Here is a 17,596-nt window from a genome sequence, read left to right as displayed (position 1 = left end):
GCCTTTATTCCTTCTACCAAAGTAAATGACAATACACTTCCCGACACTGTATTCCATCTCCCACTTCTTTGTCCATTGTCCTAATCTGTCCAAGTCCTTCTGTAGCCTCTCTGCTTCCTCGGAACTACCTGCCCCTCCACCTATCTGTGTACATCCACAGATTCGGCCACAAAGTGTTCTGTCATCCAAAGTATTAACATAACTGGCCAGTGGTGCAGTGGCATCCACAGTGGACTTCAAGGCAACTGGTCCGGAGTTCAAATCCAGCCAGCTCCTTGAACCCTTCCCATCTGTGCTGGGTTAAGCAATGAGCTAGCAACTCGGCCTCATAAAAAACAGACAAAAATGCTAAATGGCAAGATTATTGTCCGATGCACCATGAAGTGCAGAAAGGAACAAGAAATAGTTAACCTATAACATGAAAAGAAGCAGTCCCACCACCAACCACTGCGGAACACCGCCAGTTACCAGCAGCCAAAGAGAAAAGGCTCCCTTTATTCCCCTTTGCCTCCTGCCAGTCATCCAAAGCTCTATCACACCATGGGCTCTTATTTTGTTAAGCAGCCTCACGTACAGCACCTTGCCTTCTGAAAATGAATGAACCATGAAGACCTTGTCTTTGTAGGATCTGACATCTGTAAATCAAAGTCTCAGTTGTCTTCTGCGAGAATATTTTATTGAAAAGGATTGTTATTCAAACTTTGGCACCAAAAATAAAAATACAGAATTTCATCAGTAACTGGGAAATGTCTCAGCAAGTTTGGTTGATTTTTGATTCTGCTCTGAAGGTCACTGTGGAACGTGAATATGCCTGTTCATCTTGGCATTTGACATAAGCTGGCTTTCCATCTGCTCATCCTGGGGGTGCTGTGAGCAACAGGTTAACTAGTGCACCGGTGGATAGGATGATATCGGATGTATAAGAGTACAGCTTCCCATACTAAATGTATATCTAAACTTAGCATGTGTGAATTTAAGAATTTAGTTGTGAGTTTCCACTGTTGTTTGTGGGCTCCACAAACTCTGCTGCAGTACCTCATTGCTTTGAAGGTCTGGAGGTGCAGGAAAGATCCCAGCATTGAAAGGCTTGAGTTAGAAAGACAGGACCATTCATTCTCTCTGGAGGCTGAGAGGTGACATTCTTGACACGAGTCCTCTTCCCAGAGTAGGGGAGTCTAAAACTAGAGGTCATGGGTTTATGGTGAGAAGGTACAGACTTAAAGGGAACAATTTCCCTATACAGAGGGTATATAGACAGAGCTGCCAAAGGAAACTTTGGCCCAAGTGCAATGGTCAAATATGAGACAGCTAAAAGGACCACATGGCCAGCACGAGCATGTCATGCCAAAGGGCCAATTTCTGTGCTGTATGACTCTTGACTCCATTAGCAGAAAACTGTAGATACTGGAGACCTGAAATATTTTTTTTAAAATCAGGCAGCATCTGTGGAGAGAGAAACAGAGACAGGGAGTGTCAATGCTTCATTGCTTCTCAGTCTGTTCCTCCCACCTCAGAGGCTGCCTGACTTGCTGAGTATTTTCAGCAGCCTGATTTCATTGATCTAAGACAACCTCATTTCAGGGCAGCCTCTCTCAACAATTTGCTCTGGAAATTTAGGTGTGGGATGTCACTGCAACCAGCAGAGGGCATTATTCTACAGCGCACCATATCTAATTATTTCCAGGTGAAACTGTGTCACTGTACATCCAGCCAGAAAGCCCTTGATTGTTGATCGTGGCAATGCTCATGTCAGACTGGCAGTGAATGTCACTGTTCCCCAAGCAGTGTTCTCTCTATAGCTGAGCTCATTCATGCAAATCCTCCATGGAATACCCTTCGTTGAGTAAAACAGGAGCAAAGGTATGTGAAATATTTGGTTCTACAAACAGGGAAAAAAGCAAGGCAGTTACACCAACCCCTTGGCTGGGCATTGGCTTTGATTGGAGGGATAACAAGACGTTGAAAAGCACCGGGAGTGGAGTTTCCCCATAAACAGTCCATTTCTTCTGATGGAACATTATTGCTCTGATGCATCAACCCAATCCTTTCTCCAGAGGAGCTTATTGATACGCAGAGTTCCAGATTCCAGCAGCGTGTTGTAACGAGAAGTCAAGGCTTTCTCCATGCAATGGAAGCTTAAAGCCATTGTAACAAGTGTTCACAAGACAAGATGTTCTCCCTGGGCTTCAATGCAAGGCCAGAATTCTTTGTACATTCCAGAGGGAAACATTGTGATGAGGTACCTTCTCAGCCTGTATGGCAAAGGTGCTCCACAGTGGTGTGAGGGACAATGAAGGACAAGTGAAGTGGATCTCCTGGCATCGGATTTGGAGCTGATAATGTTCCCATGGTGGAGTGCTCGGCACGTACTGTTGGGGAAGTAACTTCAGTGCACTTGGTCAACACCCCTGGAGGAGGGAAGGAATGTTTAGGATGGTGGGTGGAACGTTATTTACAGAAGCTGCTTTGTCTTGGGTGGTGCCGAGTTTCCTGAGACCTGCTGGAGTTCCTCTCATCTTGAAGAGAAGTGCATCAAGTTCCTTGAACTTAGGGAGTCCTGGTACAGGAAGTCCTTCAGTGCTTGGGGTGTCCTATATTCCTGAGCCAGCGTGGTGCCAGGACCAGAGATGCAGGTCCCACAGAGTGAAGACTACAAGTTCTAGAGCCATTCTTAGACGCCCTGCTGGAGGTTAGGAAGCGCAGTGGTCATGGAGAGGAGAAAGCGGAAGGGAATTATAGTGGGGGAAGAGACTTGAGGAGGGGAAACCTCAGGGGAGAAGTTGTTGCTTCTTTAGGACAGTGTTGGGTGTCTGGAGTGTTAACATAGCAGGGGAGGATGGGATGTGTTGAGGAGACTGTGAGGTAGAGGAGCTCTGTGTTGGAGTTTGGGGATTGGGGTAATGCTCGGAAGACCCAGGGTAGCAGGGGGCAATGAGTCCAGGGAAATGAATTTCCTATTGGTAGGAAATCAGTACTGGTCAGGCAAGAAGCAGCTTGGTGTGAAGGAGGAGGAAGTAGGGAGGGACCCAGGGAAACAGAGGACACCACCAACACTCCTGGGTCACACAGGATCTGATTTTTTGGAAGACTGGCGCATCCTCGGAGACTCTATCCTGACCAATCGTCTGCAGTGGCCTGGACGGGGGTGGGGGGGGGGGGGTTATAATGACTCAGCACTACATTAACCCCACGGTTAAACCTGATCTGACAGGCATCCTCAGACGTATCAACAGCAGAAATGTAAACAAGACAAACTGCACAGGCAGCTCGTCACTAAAAAGACTGAGTTCAAATTTTACAAAAACAAAATCAGTCCACACACAGCACTGGTGGTCACAATCATGCATTTCCCAATCTAGCACCTTGTTCCACCCTGCAAAGTCTCTTCCTCATTACAAAGAAGCCAATGAGCAGCGAGATCAGGACACAGAGCGAGAAGATGACCACGATGGACAGAAAGGAGGCCTTATTCAGCAGGGGCTCAGTATAAGGCAGCTCGGCAGGAATCATGTTGGTGAGGTTCAGCATGTAGCCCAGGGTCCAGCCTGCATCCGATCCCTTGATCTGTAAACACAACAGACTATTAATAACACAAGAGACTCTGCAGATGCTGGAAATCTTCAACATGCATGCAAAATGCTGCAGGAACTCAGCAGGCCAGGCAGTGACTGGTACGGTGTGGTGGGAGGCGGCAGTGAACAGGGATTTTTAATTACGACTAGGGATCAGGTAGATTGACATTAAAGGGTGTGAGAGAAGCAGGTACACAAACCTTTTTCAGAAACTCAATGGAGTTCCAGTTGCTGTCTGTGAAGTTGTAGCCTTCCATGAGGAGCAGGAGGATGTAATGTCCAGAGAAACAGTTTTCACTCAGGTATTTCTCTTTCATCTTGTACACCTTTTTCGCCTGTGCAAAACACAAACCGACTCATGACACACGTCCTCTTGTTCCGCACCTACGGGCAGGTCAGATCAGCCCCTGATCCCAGGGACCAGGCCAACATCAGCTCAGGGAAGGTTCAGTCCATGAGCTGTTGAACAGGGTGTCCGGGTCACCTGCCCCCTGTGGCCCATCCACTGGGCTGTCTCCTGTTCTGGTACCATACAGGTGTGGGGGTCACACTGGGATCAGCCTCACTCAGCTGCTCCAAAATTCCCCCTGAACTTATCAGTGAATTTCCCAGATACAGGCAATGACCATTGGAAGCTGGGAATCTAAAACCACAGTTTGGGTGTCTGAAGGCCAAGAAAAATCACACAGCAACAGAAGATTCTCCCAGCTGGGACTTCTCCTCTTCCTCCCCCACCCCAGGGGCTGAGCCAGGTCTCCCCTTCCAACCTGGTGGGGGGGGGGGTCTTCCCAACCCTACCCTGGGAACAGAGGCAGGTCTCCCACACTTAGTGTGGTGTAGGCTGCAACCACCCCCCCTCCACTCGAAGACCGGGTGGACCGCTGGCACCACTGTGTGCCGAGGCGGAGACCAGTCCTGGGTGCACAGGACAATCCCACTCCAGTGGAGGGACCTGCCACTCACCTCCTGCCAGGGCATATTGCAGAATTTCTGCACAGCTGCCTGAACTTGATCCAAATTCTCCAGCGATGCATTCTTTCTGAAGAAGTCCATCACGTAATAAAATGCAGAGAAGGCCTGGCACAAGAGGAGGAATTCACAGTGTCACCCCACACAGAAACAGGCCCTCCGGCCCACCCACTCAATGCTGACCACAAACCACTCATTTACACATTCCATCTGATTCCTCCATCAACTCCGCTCCGACCCTGCCCCTCACCCACACTCTGGGGACTATTTATAGCAGCCATTTAACTCACCAACCCGCATGTCTTTGGGATGAGGGAGGGAACGGGAGCACCCGGGAGAAATTCACGCAGACACGGAGAAACTGCAAACTGCATACGTAGCGCCAGAGATCAGGATTGAACCATCTACCCTCTGCACCACTGTGCTGGCCAAGTTACAAAACGCATCAGGTCCAGGTTATTCCAATGACCATCGCTTTTCCTACTGACCCCAGATTCTCCTTAAATGACCTCGCTGTGTGCCTAGGGCTGTTCCAGTGCGGACGAGGTGATATTCCAGGAAAACCAGCAGTACTGACCCCAAATTTCCCCCAAATAGGGGGCTGGCACACCCCATTGAATGAGCAGGTGCTACAGTGGCAGCTGCTGTGGTTAAGTAGACGGCTGACATTGGATCTGCATTCCTCAGAGTTGCCTGTACCAATCACTTTCACTGTCTCGTGTGTTGTTCTGGGAGGGTTGGGCGTGCATGGACTGTTGTAGAAAGCAGACACGTTGATGATCTTCTCATATCCTTCATTGAAACAGGGACTGGAAATGATTTCACTGTCTTCCACCTGAAAGAGATAAGTGGGTTGTTTATCGGTCTGTTGCTGCTCGAGACCGGAATCACCAAGGCCCACCTTCCACCAAAACAGGAGCTCTGGGACCAGGAACAACAAAGCAGATGGAGACCCATGTTTAGACCACAAGATATAGGAGCAGAATTAGGCCGTTTGGCCCATTGAGGCCATTCTGCCATGTCATTGTGGATGCTCTGGTTTCCCTCTCAGCCCCAATCTCCTGTCTTCTCCCCAAATCCTTTCATACCCTGACGAGTCAGCCTCTACCTTAAATATACCCAGTGACTTGGCCTCCACAGCCGCCTGTGGCAATGAATTCCACAGACACACCACTCTCTGACTAAAGAAATTCCTCCTCATCGCCATTCTATAGGGACACCCCTCTATTCTGGGGCTGTGTCCTCTGGTCTTAGACTGTCCCATCATTGGAACCATCCTCTCCACATCCACTCTATCGAGGCCTTTCACCATTCGAAAGGTTTCGATGAGGTCACCACTTATTCTTCTGAATTCTAGTGAAAACAGGCCCAGAGTCATCAAAGCTATCTGCCTCTCAACCCACCTTCATATCACCTGCAAACTTTGCCACAAAGCCATCAATCCCATCGTCCAAATCACTGACATATAACATAAAAAGAATCGGTCCCAACACAGACTCATGTGGAACACCACCAGTCACTGGCAGCCAACCAGAAAAGGCTCCCTTTATTCCACTCTTTGCCTCCTGCCAATCATCCACTGATTTATCAATGCTAGCATCTTTTCTGTATTCAATGGGCTTTCAACTTGTTATTGGATCCCTGGTTACAGACTTCAAGTTAAACAAAATACTCCTCTACCATTACCCTCTGTTATCACACATCAGATGTGTGTACCATCTCTTTTCTAAAGTCCATTTAATCAATATGTACTGTTCTGTCTTCATTACCTCCCCAGAAAACAATTTCTTGTGCAGTAAATGTTTACATTGCTTATTAAATATTTTCTTGAAATACAAATATACTACATCTCTTGGATCTTCTTTATCCATCCTGTTCATTATATCCTCTAAGAATGAATACATTTGTCAAACACAATTTCCTTTTCAGAAAGGAAAAAAATCAAATCGCTGGAGCAATTCAGTCGAGCATTAGCGGTGGAGGCAAGTGGACAGCCAACATTTTGGGTCGAGACCCTGCATCCAGTTGTTTTTTTTTTGATCCAGATTCCAGCATCGGCAGTCTCTTCTGTCTTCCCCTCCATACATCCTTGTTATCTTCAACTAATCATGTTATTCTCCGAGAATAGAACAGACCCACTGACCAAGCCTATGTTGAAGTTGTACATTGGTGAGGCTGAGTACTGTGTGCAGTTCTAGCCACCTACCTACAGGAAAGATGTCAATAAGATTGACAGAGAAAATTTTCAAGATTTTGCTGGGACTTGAGGACCTTAGTTATAGGGAAAGGTTGAATAGGTTTGGACTTTATTCCCTAGAGTGTAGGAGAATGAGGTAAGATTTGATAGAGGTATACAAAATTATGAGGATGAATACAAGCAGGCTTTTTCCACTGAGTGAGGCGAGACTAGAACCAGAGGTCATGGGTTAAGTGTAAAAGGTGAAATAATTAAGGGGAACCAGAGGGTGGTGTGAGTGTGGAACGATCTGCCAGTGAAAGTGGTATGAGAATGGATTGATACCTGGATGGGGGGAGGGGGGTAAAGAGAACTATGGTCAATGCAGGTACAGGCAGAGACCAGGTCAGCATGGACTAGATGGGTCAAAGGATCTGTTTTTGTGCTGTAGTGCTCTGTCAGTCTATTGTGTACCACTCCGGTCACTGACGACAAGAAGGGTGTGATCATAATAGAGCGTGTGCAGGAGATGTTCATGGGCGCTGCCTGGAATGGTGGTGGGGTTGTAGCAGGTCGAAGAGACTGGATGGGCTGTTATTCTCACAGCCTCATCAGGAGCCAAGGGGGCGACCTTACAGAGATTCACAAACCCTCATTCCTCAGCCGAGGGACAGAGAAAGGATAAGTGGTGTCTCTTTCCTAGGTAGGGGATCTAAACCCAGAGGGCACAGGAGAAATGTAAAGGAGATCTGGGCAACTCCCACACAGTGTGTGGTGGATACTTGAGATGAACTGCCAGAAGGCAGGGTTATAACATCACACAGCTTTACAGCACAGAAAATCATCCACACCAAGCAAACGGTCGGAAAGTCAGATTAAAGGTAGTTTAATGTCATTTCCAGTACACGAGCATAAGGAAGAATAAAATAATTGTTACACTGGATCTGAACAGCACAGAAACAAAAACCATAAGATAAAGAACATAACAATAAAAAGGCAAGAAATACATAAGATAGTTAATACAGAGTGATCGTACATACATAAAGTGACACTAGGCACAGGAGTATCTGTACAGCTGGCAGGTCAGATGCTGAGGTGTGACCTTATAGAGATTTACAAACCCTCACTCCTCAGCCAAGGAGGAGAGACAGGATAGACAGCAGACTCTGACAGGAAATGATACAGTAGAGGTGGCGGGGTGGGTTAATGGATGGAGGTGTTGATCTGCCTTACTGCCTGGGGAACGTTGAAAGGGCTTCTGGATCGGTCCATGCACAGGAGAGGTGAAGGGTGCAGGTGGAGAGCTCCTCTGCGGACGGGCATCGCGGTTGGCACAACTGAGTTTCTGTGCTGTAGCAACTCTTTGATGACAGCTTGTCTGCATCTGAGCTGGCATTGCTTGGTGATGATAAGGGACCCTTGCCACTCCCCCCGACCACTACAACCTTTCTCTCAAACGACCCCCGCCACTCCATCCCATGAACTCCATTCGTTCGTTTGGGATGCCCCTGCCCCACACCCCAACACTGCTCTCCACATCCTCAGCCAGTCATTCAGTGCTCGTCTGGGAGCTGAGGATGGTGGGAAGCAGGCTTGAACACGGGGCACGTTTGCCACATTTCAAAATCTCCAGCACCTTTCCTCGAGGTCCGCTAGAAGCAGGCGCAGTCACTCCCTGACCTCATCAATTTCAGAGAGAGCTCCTCTCAGGCACGCGTGAAGCTTCAGAAGTCTCCGACCTGAGAGACGAGGAGGGAGTGGCTGCTGAACATATTCAGACTTTGACGTACTGAGAAGATGTGGCTTAAGGGGATTAACAGGAAAGGAGAGCCGTGGTTCCACTGCACAAGGGGCCCGGTGGCCAACTCTCCCTCCTGTTTATGGTGGGAGGCGAGAGACTGACCTGGCCTCTGGCCAGCTGTCGGTCTACGCGGGAACTCAGTGCCATTTTCTCCTTACCATCAGACTCTGCAGAAGCATCTTCATGGCCTGGTCCTTTCCATAGCACAGGAAGCTGTGTGTGTACATGTGGTAACTCCTCCCGTACAAGCGGAAATCCATGGAGTTTTCTTGCGATTCTATCAAGCTGTCGGGGATAAACGAGATCTGTGTGGAAGCTCCACCCAGGTCCAAGGCTCCCAAAGTGTTAGGATTTCCTCCAGCCCTAACCTGGGACACAAAGCGGGAAAGGAAGAGTCAGGAAAACATAGAACTCACAGGGAATCAGCCCTATCACCAGCACCTCCCTGGATCTCCTTAGGTCAGCCTCCTAACAGAATGGGCCAACTGAATGTGGCAAACGTGCCCCATGTTCAAGCCTGCTTCCCACCATCCTCAGCTCCCAGACGAGCACTGAATGACTGGCTGAGGATGTGGAGAGCAGTGTTGGGGTGTGGGGCAGGGGTCATCCCAAACAAACAAATGGAGTTCATGGGATGGAGTGGCGGGGGTCAGTTTAGAGAAAGGGTGCAGTGGTCGGGGTTTGGGGGGGTTCTAGGGATGGTGTTCATGGGAGGGGGTGACAGGAGTCATCCCAGATGAAGGGTGCAGAGGTCAAGGGGGTATAGGGATGGTGTATATGGTTGAGGCTCATTCCACAGAAAGTTTGTAGTAGTCAAAGGGGTGTGGGGATAATTTTCACGAGAAGGGGAGCAGGGGTCGGTGGGGGATTGTGTTCAGGGTCACAGCCTGTGGTTGCATTCATCAGAACTGGACTGGATGATAGGGACAGCCCTACAGCCACGCGAGGAGTGTGGTGGGTGGGTGGGGGGAGTACCATGCCAAAGTTCCCCATCAGGTAGTTGATAGTAATCCAGCCAAATGCTCCTTCATCCGCTCCGCTTATAATCCGCGCTCCCTGGAAATCAAACGGATATGAGCCGATGAATTTTTCCACGGTCTGCAGCAGCTTCTCAGCCTGAGTTTGGTTCTGCAACCTGCAAAGTTCAAAGTACATTGTTTATCAAACTACATATCTGTCACCATATCCAGTGCAACCCCGAGATTCCTTTCTTGTGGGCATCAAGAAAGAAACACAATAGAATCAATGAAAGACTGCACGCATCACGGCAGATAAACAGGCCATGTGCAAGGAACAACAAACTACAAACACAAAAGAAAAAAAAGGTAAAATAATAACAGTGAATAAATAAGCAGGCCATGAAATGAAGAGTCCTTGAAAGTAAGCCCATTGGTTGTGGGAATGGTTCAGTGTTGGGGTGAGTGAAGTTACCCCCCTCTGGTTCAAGTGCCTGATGGTTGAGGGGTAATAATTGTTCCTCCCAACAAGGTGTTACCATTACCTGAAGGATTTGAAGGGCAGATAACAGCAAGGCAGGGCAACGTGTTGTGTGGTCGGGACAGGGACGGACAGCTTCTGGAGGAGTGCAGGGGGTGAAGGACGCTTGCTCTTTTCTGAGGGAGGAGGCGGATGGGTACCGGCTCTTCCCTGAGGGAGGGGATGGACTGGCATCAGCAGTGAGAAGCCGGTCGTCAATCTCAACACCAGGCGAGACACAAAAGGGATCCGACTGCGACCCGGGAACCCGTGCCTCTCACTTGGCTTCGGGGGCTGGACCCTGTGACAGCCGGCTCCCGTCCTTTCCCACTCCCCAGCACAGGGCTCCTCCACCTCTGCCAAGGGCTGGACATCCACCTGCCCCCCCCACACCCTGACTGCTGCTCTTGTTACAGCTGCAGTCTGCTGCCTCTGGTGCAGTTTGAGCACTGTTGCAGAAACCAACAGACACTCTCTCACCAGCTTTGCTTCCCCCCCCCCCCCACCTTTCTGGATTTCTCTGCCTCCGTCTCAGGCAGTGGAGAGTCACCAATGCCCACCATAAGCCCACTAACTCACCCTCCCTCCCTCCCTGCAATCATTCCGTTTCATCATCTGCAGCTCCCTCACTTCAGCATGCAGCCTCTCCCACACAAGGGCCCTCCTCCTTCACTGACAGTGACAGACCCATCCCCATCTTCCACACATTTCCTGTCCACCACCCCAGAATGAAGACATATTCGCAATTATCACACCTCCACCTGTGATGCACCTTACTCTGCGATCTGTGCTCACTTCCCTGTCTGATTCCTGAAACCTTCCCACCCCCAACAATTCACTGCCAGTCCAGTCAACTGCAGCTGGTGCTGATTGTGTCTGTAGTGGAGACCCCCTCATCTCGGAGAGGTCACTCTACAGAGTGCCAGCCTGCGGTGCCCGCAGACATCCAGAGCTGCAGTCTGGATACCACCCCACCTCCTCTGCCTCTGTGAAGTTTGTTTCCACAGTGAAGCTGGCCCAAAGCACCCTGTCTTTTGACCAGATGGGCTGCACCCCCACCCCGGGCACTGGGTTTGAGAGGTGTGGGCAGCTATTTGCCCCCACAGATTCTGCTTGACCAAGTATTCTGCTTTAGTCAGATTTTCACTCTCCACAGATGTTGCCGGACCTGCTGAGTGTTTCCACCACTTGCTGCTACAGTGAGAGGCAGCGGGATTGAGAGGGGACAGGAAGCGGGTCGGCACTTGACATGTCAGATAGCAATATCCCCTTAACCCCCCCCCACCCCCCCGGACGGACTCTGACCTCAGCAAGCGCATGCCGGCCGTGGCTCCCAGGTACACCGGCGTCTCGCTGTGCTGCTCCTTAGGAATACTCTGCTTAGCCTCGTCCAAGCAGGCTTTGAGCGAGAGGCCAGCTTGATCCACGTTACTCCAGTAACTGGAAATCCCAGGACCTGGGGAAGGGAGGGGGCACACTGTGATAACGCAGTATCCCACCAGGCAAGCGGCGGACACACCAAACATCACACCCATCAGCCAGGGGTTTTGGCAAAGGTGAGGGAGAGAGGTACTTTGATTTATTATTGTCACATTTATTGAGGTACAGCGTTTTTATTTTGATCCCAGGAGGGTTGGAACTTGGGAGGGGAATATGGGGCAGGGTTGCGCATGGCTGAAAGGACGCAGAAGGGGGTGGAGTGAGAACGGGGGCGGAGGGTTAAGTGGGACACAGGTGGGGAAGAGGTGGCTAATAGCCTGGGTGCAGAAGGGAAGGGTCAATATGAGGCTAGTACCGGCTCACGCCTCACCGTTCACGTTGCAGGACGTCAGCTGTTTCACCAGTCCGGTGTTGTTCATCTTCTCCGCCGGCCACTGGTAGATGTAGAGCGCGGTGTGTGAGGAGCCGGCGTCCAGGACAATGCCGAACTGTAAACAAGCAGACAGTCGGTGGGGAATCCCGGCTCCCGCACCCGCGGCGCATGGGGCGGCCGTAGCCCCGCCCTTGTCGCCCGCCAGTCATCCCATATAGCCCCGCCCACAGCGCGCCTGCTCGGTGACCTCACCCGCTCAATCACGTGGCCAGTTGGGTTTCCCCCCCCCCCCCCCCGGCGAAATGCAGAGGATCTCTCTGGCGCTTGGGAATATCTAACTTAGTTTTTAACTATCGGATTAATAAACCAGTTTAAATTCCTTGGCAACAGACACAAAATATTTTGCTCTCGTTTTGGATTTCCAGCATCTACAGATTATCTCGTGTTTGTTAAATTTCATAACTTTTAATTGAACTGTTTTCTCAGTTGATGGTCCAGGCTCCAGGATACTAGCCAGAATCCACAACTGGATGTTGGTAGATAATATTACACTTATATACCGTAACTTATAAACAACTAGAAAAGTTCAATGTGTAAAGTGCCGTCTGTGTATGTGAAGGGAGCACGAACAATTTGGATCAGGACAGATGCAAATTAAGCTGTTGTTCTTCCGGCAGTTGGCATTTGCTCCAGATTCCAGCATCTGCAATTTGAGTCAACATAACAGCAACAAGTTCACACCCACTGCCTGTAGACCTATCAGTGGATCAGAAATAATGGATTTCCTACTCAAGTAAACAATATTACACACATCTGGAATATTGTGTTCCTTACTGGTAAACTCATTATAGGAAGAATGTAGAAGCTTTAGTGAGTGTGTGGAGGAGATTCACCAGGATGTTATCTAGACTAGAGAGTATGTCTCATGAGCATAGGTTGAGCAAACATTCTGTTTGAATGGCTGAAAGATGATTTCATAGAGAAGTACAAGGTGATAAGAGGCATAGAACAACTGGATAACCAGAGACTTTTTCCCAGGTTGGAAATGGCTAAAATGAAGGAGCATAATTTTAAGATGACTGGATGGTCATCTGTAAAAACAACTTACAATCTCTCTTTAATGTCTCCTTTTTTATCTTTTCAAGGTGGTTGGGGTTCTGTCGGGGTCCTGATCTGCAATGGTGCTCAAACTGTGCTTTCTTTTAAAACGGTGGATGAGTTCCTGCTCCTGGAGCTCGCCCAGGAGCAGGAACTGTTTCCCAACATTCTCCAGGCGCTGCCAGGAAGATTCCCCTGGATGACCAATTCCAGGCTGCTGTTGTCAACTGAGGCATCGTGGGAGAAGGAACAGCAGGATTTCACTGCATCAGATGTAGGGACTGAGGTCTCTGTAGCCGAGTGATCACACTCTCTCTCTCTGGATGATGGGGAGAGTTTGCAGCCAATTCTCGGGTCAGAGAATCTCAGAATAAAAAGCAGACCGTAACATCATAAACTGCCAGTCTCGCCTTTCACTGTGAAATGGGTGACATCTCTCTGTCCTTTGTTAGTGAGAGAGAGTGGGAGCCTCTGGCGCGTGAACTGTCAGGTAAACAATAGTTTTTGTTGACTGCAGACTGCTGCTTGGTGGGCGGTGGATGCCGACACTATTTTTGCTGAAATTGGTGGGGGTGGGCGGGGGGGGGGCAAGGTTGATGCTTTGCTGCTACTTGCATGGGGGGGAGGGTAGAGGGGGCTTTGGGGTTCTAACACTTCCTGGTGTTTATTCATCTGGGGTTCTTCTGTGGATGTCTGCAAAGACTAAGCATGCCAGGTTGTATACGTACTCTGATAATAAATGGAACCATTTGAAAGTGTGGGGGGGGGGGATGTCAGAGGTGGTACCTGTGTAGAATGCACTGGGAAATAGTATATTAGGGACAGTTCTAGTTTTCATATTGCAAGAAATGTAGGGATGCTGTATTGGAGAGGATGCAACAGCAGAAGTGGAGGGATTTCCTGCAAAGGACAGCCATAGCTCTTTCCTGTTGTACAAAGGTGGCCATGGTAGGAGCTAAAGAAGCCACCAATGTTTTATTAAATATTGATAGGGGAGTGACAGTGAGAGACACGGGTCGTCCACACTCAGGAAGAAGTCCAAGGCTGCTTATGTCAGATGGTCATCCCTCCTCTTTGTGATGTTTAGAAATGATTTGAATGAAGAAATAGAGGGGTGAGTTAGTAAGTTTGCTGATGACACAAAGGTTGGGGGTGTTGTAAATAGTATGGAGGGTTGTCAGAGTTTACAGCAGGATATCAATAGGATGCAGATCTGGGCTGAGAAGTGGCAGATGGAGTTCAACCCAGATAAGTGTGAAGTGGTTCATTTTGGTAGGTCAAATTTGAAGATAGAATATAGTAATAATGGTAAGAAACTTGGCAGTGTGGAGGATCGGAAAGATCTTGGGGTCTAAGTCCATAGGACACTCAAAGCTGCTACACAGGTCGACAGTGTTGTTAGGAAGGCGTATGGTACATTGGCATTCATCAACCGTGGGATTGATTTTAAGAGCCGAGAGGTAATGTTCTGGTCACCTCACCACAGGAAGGATGTAAATACTATAGAAAGAGTGCTGAGGAGATTTACAAGAATGTTGCCTGGATTGGAGAGGCTGTGATGAGAATAGGTTGAGTGAACTTGGCCTTTTCTCCTTGGAGCAACAGATGATGGGAGGTGACCTATTAGAGGTATACAAGATGATGAGAGGCATTGACTGTGTGGATAGCCAGAGGCTTTTTCCCAGGGCAGAAATGGCTAACATGAGTGGGGGTTAAAGTTTTAAGCTGCTTGGAAGTAGGTACAGAGATGTCAGGGATAGGTTTTTCATGCAGAAAGTGGTGAGTGCGTGGAATGCACTGCTGGTGATGGTGGTGGAGGCAGATACAATAGGGTATTTAAGAGACTCTTAGATAGGTACATGGAGTTTAGTAAAACAGAGGGCTATGTGGTAGGTAATTCTAGGCAGTTTCTAGAGTAGGTTATGTGACACAACATTGTGGGCTGAAACGCCTGTATTGTGCTGTAGATTTCTATGTTTCTATGATAGACCCAACAGCAGAAAGCCACTCTGACTTGGTGTAGAACAGTAGAGTGGTTTTGTACATTCTTGTGTCCTGGAAGCACGGTTCAAATTCAGTTAAGTCGATCAAACTGAGAAAATGGAATAACTAGTATCAGTTAATGGTAAATATTAAGCTATTAAACATTATTCCTATTGTCACTGGCAAGCTTTCATTTCTTACCCATTCCTGAATAACTTTGACCTGGGGAATGTTCCTGCCACTATACAGGGCAGCTATTACTAGTTTTTCATTTCTGGATTAGGGTGTTTGTGACAAGACTAGCCTTCGTTGCCAATTCCAACACTGCTACTGACAAGGTCCTCTGCTGAAGATGCTCCCAGGGTGCTGTCGAGAAGAGGTTTGAGGACTTAGACCCAGCGAATATGAGGAATGGTGAGATATTTCATGTAGGGTGGTGTGGCATTAGGAAGGGAAGCTGGTACACTGAGTACAGGAGAGAGGAGGTGATTGTTTAGAGTGGTTTCAAACACAGCCTACTTTATCATCAACCATATTCATGGTAAGCAGCAACTTGTCCGGTGTCCTGTCCACACCCTGAACTTTGCTCCCTCCCCTACCCTGAGCATAGTGGCTGATGTGTGAGGCACCTACAATATTCACAGAAGCTACTTGTTCAGGGTACTTCAGCATCACCTCCCAATACTGATTTCCGCCACCGAGCAAAACAGGGGCCAGTGGGCACACAGACCTCAACATTCCAAGGGAGTGACGCCCCGCCACCCTTTCACAAACAGTAACCATGCCGGACACAGACCAACACCAGCAGTTCCTGATGCAGCTGACGATTACCTTCAGATTCCGTTGAACCGACATGCTCTGCATCACACCCACAGCCACCAACACAACCACACCAACTAGGCCCAGGATGGCAATGAGACCAAAAAAGGGCTTGCACTTTTTTATCCCTGGAAATAAAGGAAAAGAGAGCATGAGTCAGTTTCCTTGAGTAACCCAGCCAGGTATGGAATACTCTGGTAGGGTCTCTCTTTCCCTTTTGTGTCACTATCTCTAGAACACAGGAAAGGGAAAGAGTGCTGCTTCACCTTCCTCACCATCAATGAGACCGTGGCCCATCAACCTATGCTCCATTTCCCCGACTATTCCCTTCTCCCTGAATCATTCCCGGGGTGTTTGAGCAGCACATACAACAGGAACAGGCTTGGCTCACATTGGCCCGGCTCTACTTCAGTGATCTCCTCCATACCCTGTTTCTGATCACACACTGTCCTAAGCCAGGGCTACCTTCTGCTCTGGCACCTGTGGATGTTACCAGCTTCGTCCATCTTTCAATATTGTCGACCCTACCTTTATTGTCCTTAACCCCAAAGAAGTTAAATGACTATAAATTCAACTCCTTAAATTTCAAAGTCAAAGCAGGAAAGAGACAACCAGCTCCTTAGAGCTCCACAGCATAGAAACAGGTCTTTCAGTCCATCCTCTCTGTACTGGCCAACCTCTACAAATAATTAATTATAATCATACAGCATAGAAACAGTCCTTTTAGCCCATCCTCTGGTGCTGCTGCAACTTAGTTTCTGCTACTTATCTATTTAATACTGTTTTCCTATTACTGTCTTGTTTTTATCTACCTCTTTGTTTGATTGCCTGAGAGGAAACCAGAGTTTCATTGTACCTATGTATAATGACAATAAAGATCATTCAATTCAATTTGTGCTGGCCTCCCTCTACAAATAATTAATTATAATCAGACAGCATAGAAACAGGTCTTTCAGCCCATCCTCTCTGTGCTGGCCCCTACAAATAATCAAAAGAGTCATACAATACAGAAACGGGCCCTTTTGCCCACCTTCTCGATACTTGCCCCTTTCAGGGAACCCTGTATTTGGACTTCTAGATCCCTCTGATCTTACAGCGTTCTCCAGCGACCGACCGACCGTTCACTGTGAATGTTCTACCTGCTGAGGTGCCATCGTTAGTGAAACTACAGCTCCGGATTTATACGAGGCTGAGCGAGCTCACAGCCGATCGGCAAGGTCCCGCCGATTACAGGCAGGAGTTCCGGGGGGAGCCCAGTGTGTGGGTGCCACCACGGAAGCCTTTCTCCGGGTCCCGCGGGCATCCTCTGGCCTGCCGCCCACGCGTACCAGCCGCCGCGGGGAGGAGAGGGCAAACCGAGCAGCGTCGGTGTCGGTCGCCCCCGTCCGCGGGCACTCACCGACACGCCTGCGCGGTTCCCTCAGTCCGCTCGCCATCCCTCCCGCCGCTCGCCTCCTATCTCCGAGGCCGCGCTTAAGCGCGCCTCCCTTCAACCCCGGTCGGTTCCGAGTGCGGGCATGGTCTCGGCGAACCGAGCACGCAGGCGGTGACCGAGGGGCGGGAGGGATCACCTGCGGAGCGCGGGAAACCCTCGTGGTCCCGGGGAGAACAACCGGTATTGAACCTGCGTCGCCGGTTCTGGAAAGCGTTGGGCTAACTACAGTTCAGCTATGATACCAAGATAGGTGAGAATGCATGCAGCAAGGAGCAAAGCGAGACAGAGGGAGTATAATGTGGCTTCTGTGGAAGATAACCCAGCAGGGTGAGACTGGGAAAACTGGTGCAGGTACCTGTGGGTTTTCTGGTCATGAAGGCCCGTGTGATGCTACAGGCACGGTGCACAGGGGGACAAATGGGCTGAAAAATGGCAGACAGAATTTGATGCAGGT

General features: G+C 49.1%; 1 protein-coding gene across 5 annotated transcripts in view; it reads right to left on the bottom strand.

Annotated features, from left to right (window-relative positions):
• Positions 1-665: 665 nt before the first annotated feature.
• entpd1 (ectonucleoside triphosphate diphosphohydrolase 1) overlaps positions 666-17,596 on the bottom strand; it is a 30,553-nt gene continuing 13,622 nt past the window's right edge. The window contains exons 1-10 of one of the 5 annotated variants that reach the window (XM_059947256.1): positions 17,107-17,158; positions 15,720-15,835; positions 11,805-11,922; positions 11,300-11,450; positions 9,494-9,653; positions 8,677-8,886; positions 5,119-5,376; positions 4,536-4,649; positions 3,773-3,907; positions 666-3,564 (exon numbers count right to left, since the gene is read on the bottom strand). In XM_059947256.1, the coding sequence (XP_059803239.1) occupies positions 3,340-3,564; positions 3,773-3,907; positions 4,536-4,649; positions 5,119-5,376; positions 8,677-8,886; positions 9,494-9,653; positions 11,300-11,450; positions 11,805-11,922; positions 15,720-15,835; positions 17,107-17,143 (1,524 nt within the window). In that variant the 5' untranslated portion in view covers positions 17,144-17,158 and the 3' untranslated portion in view covers positions 666-3,339. The other 4 variants (XM_059947255.1, XM_059947254.1, XM_059947253.1 and 1 more) reach the window with 4 other exon arrangements.

Source organism: Hypanus sabinus, chromosome 22 (assembly GCF_030144855.1).
Source record: "Hypanus sabinus isolate sHypSab1 chromosome 22, sHypSab1.hap1, whole genome shotgun sequence".
NCBI lineage: Eukaryota > Metazoa > Chordata > Chondrichthyes > Myliobatiformes > Dasyatidae > Hypanus > Hypanus sabinus.
The sequence above is the reverse complement of the archived record's forward strand: the minus strand, read 5'-3'. Positions and strand labels throughout refer to the sequence as shown.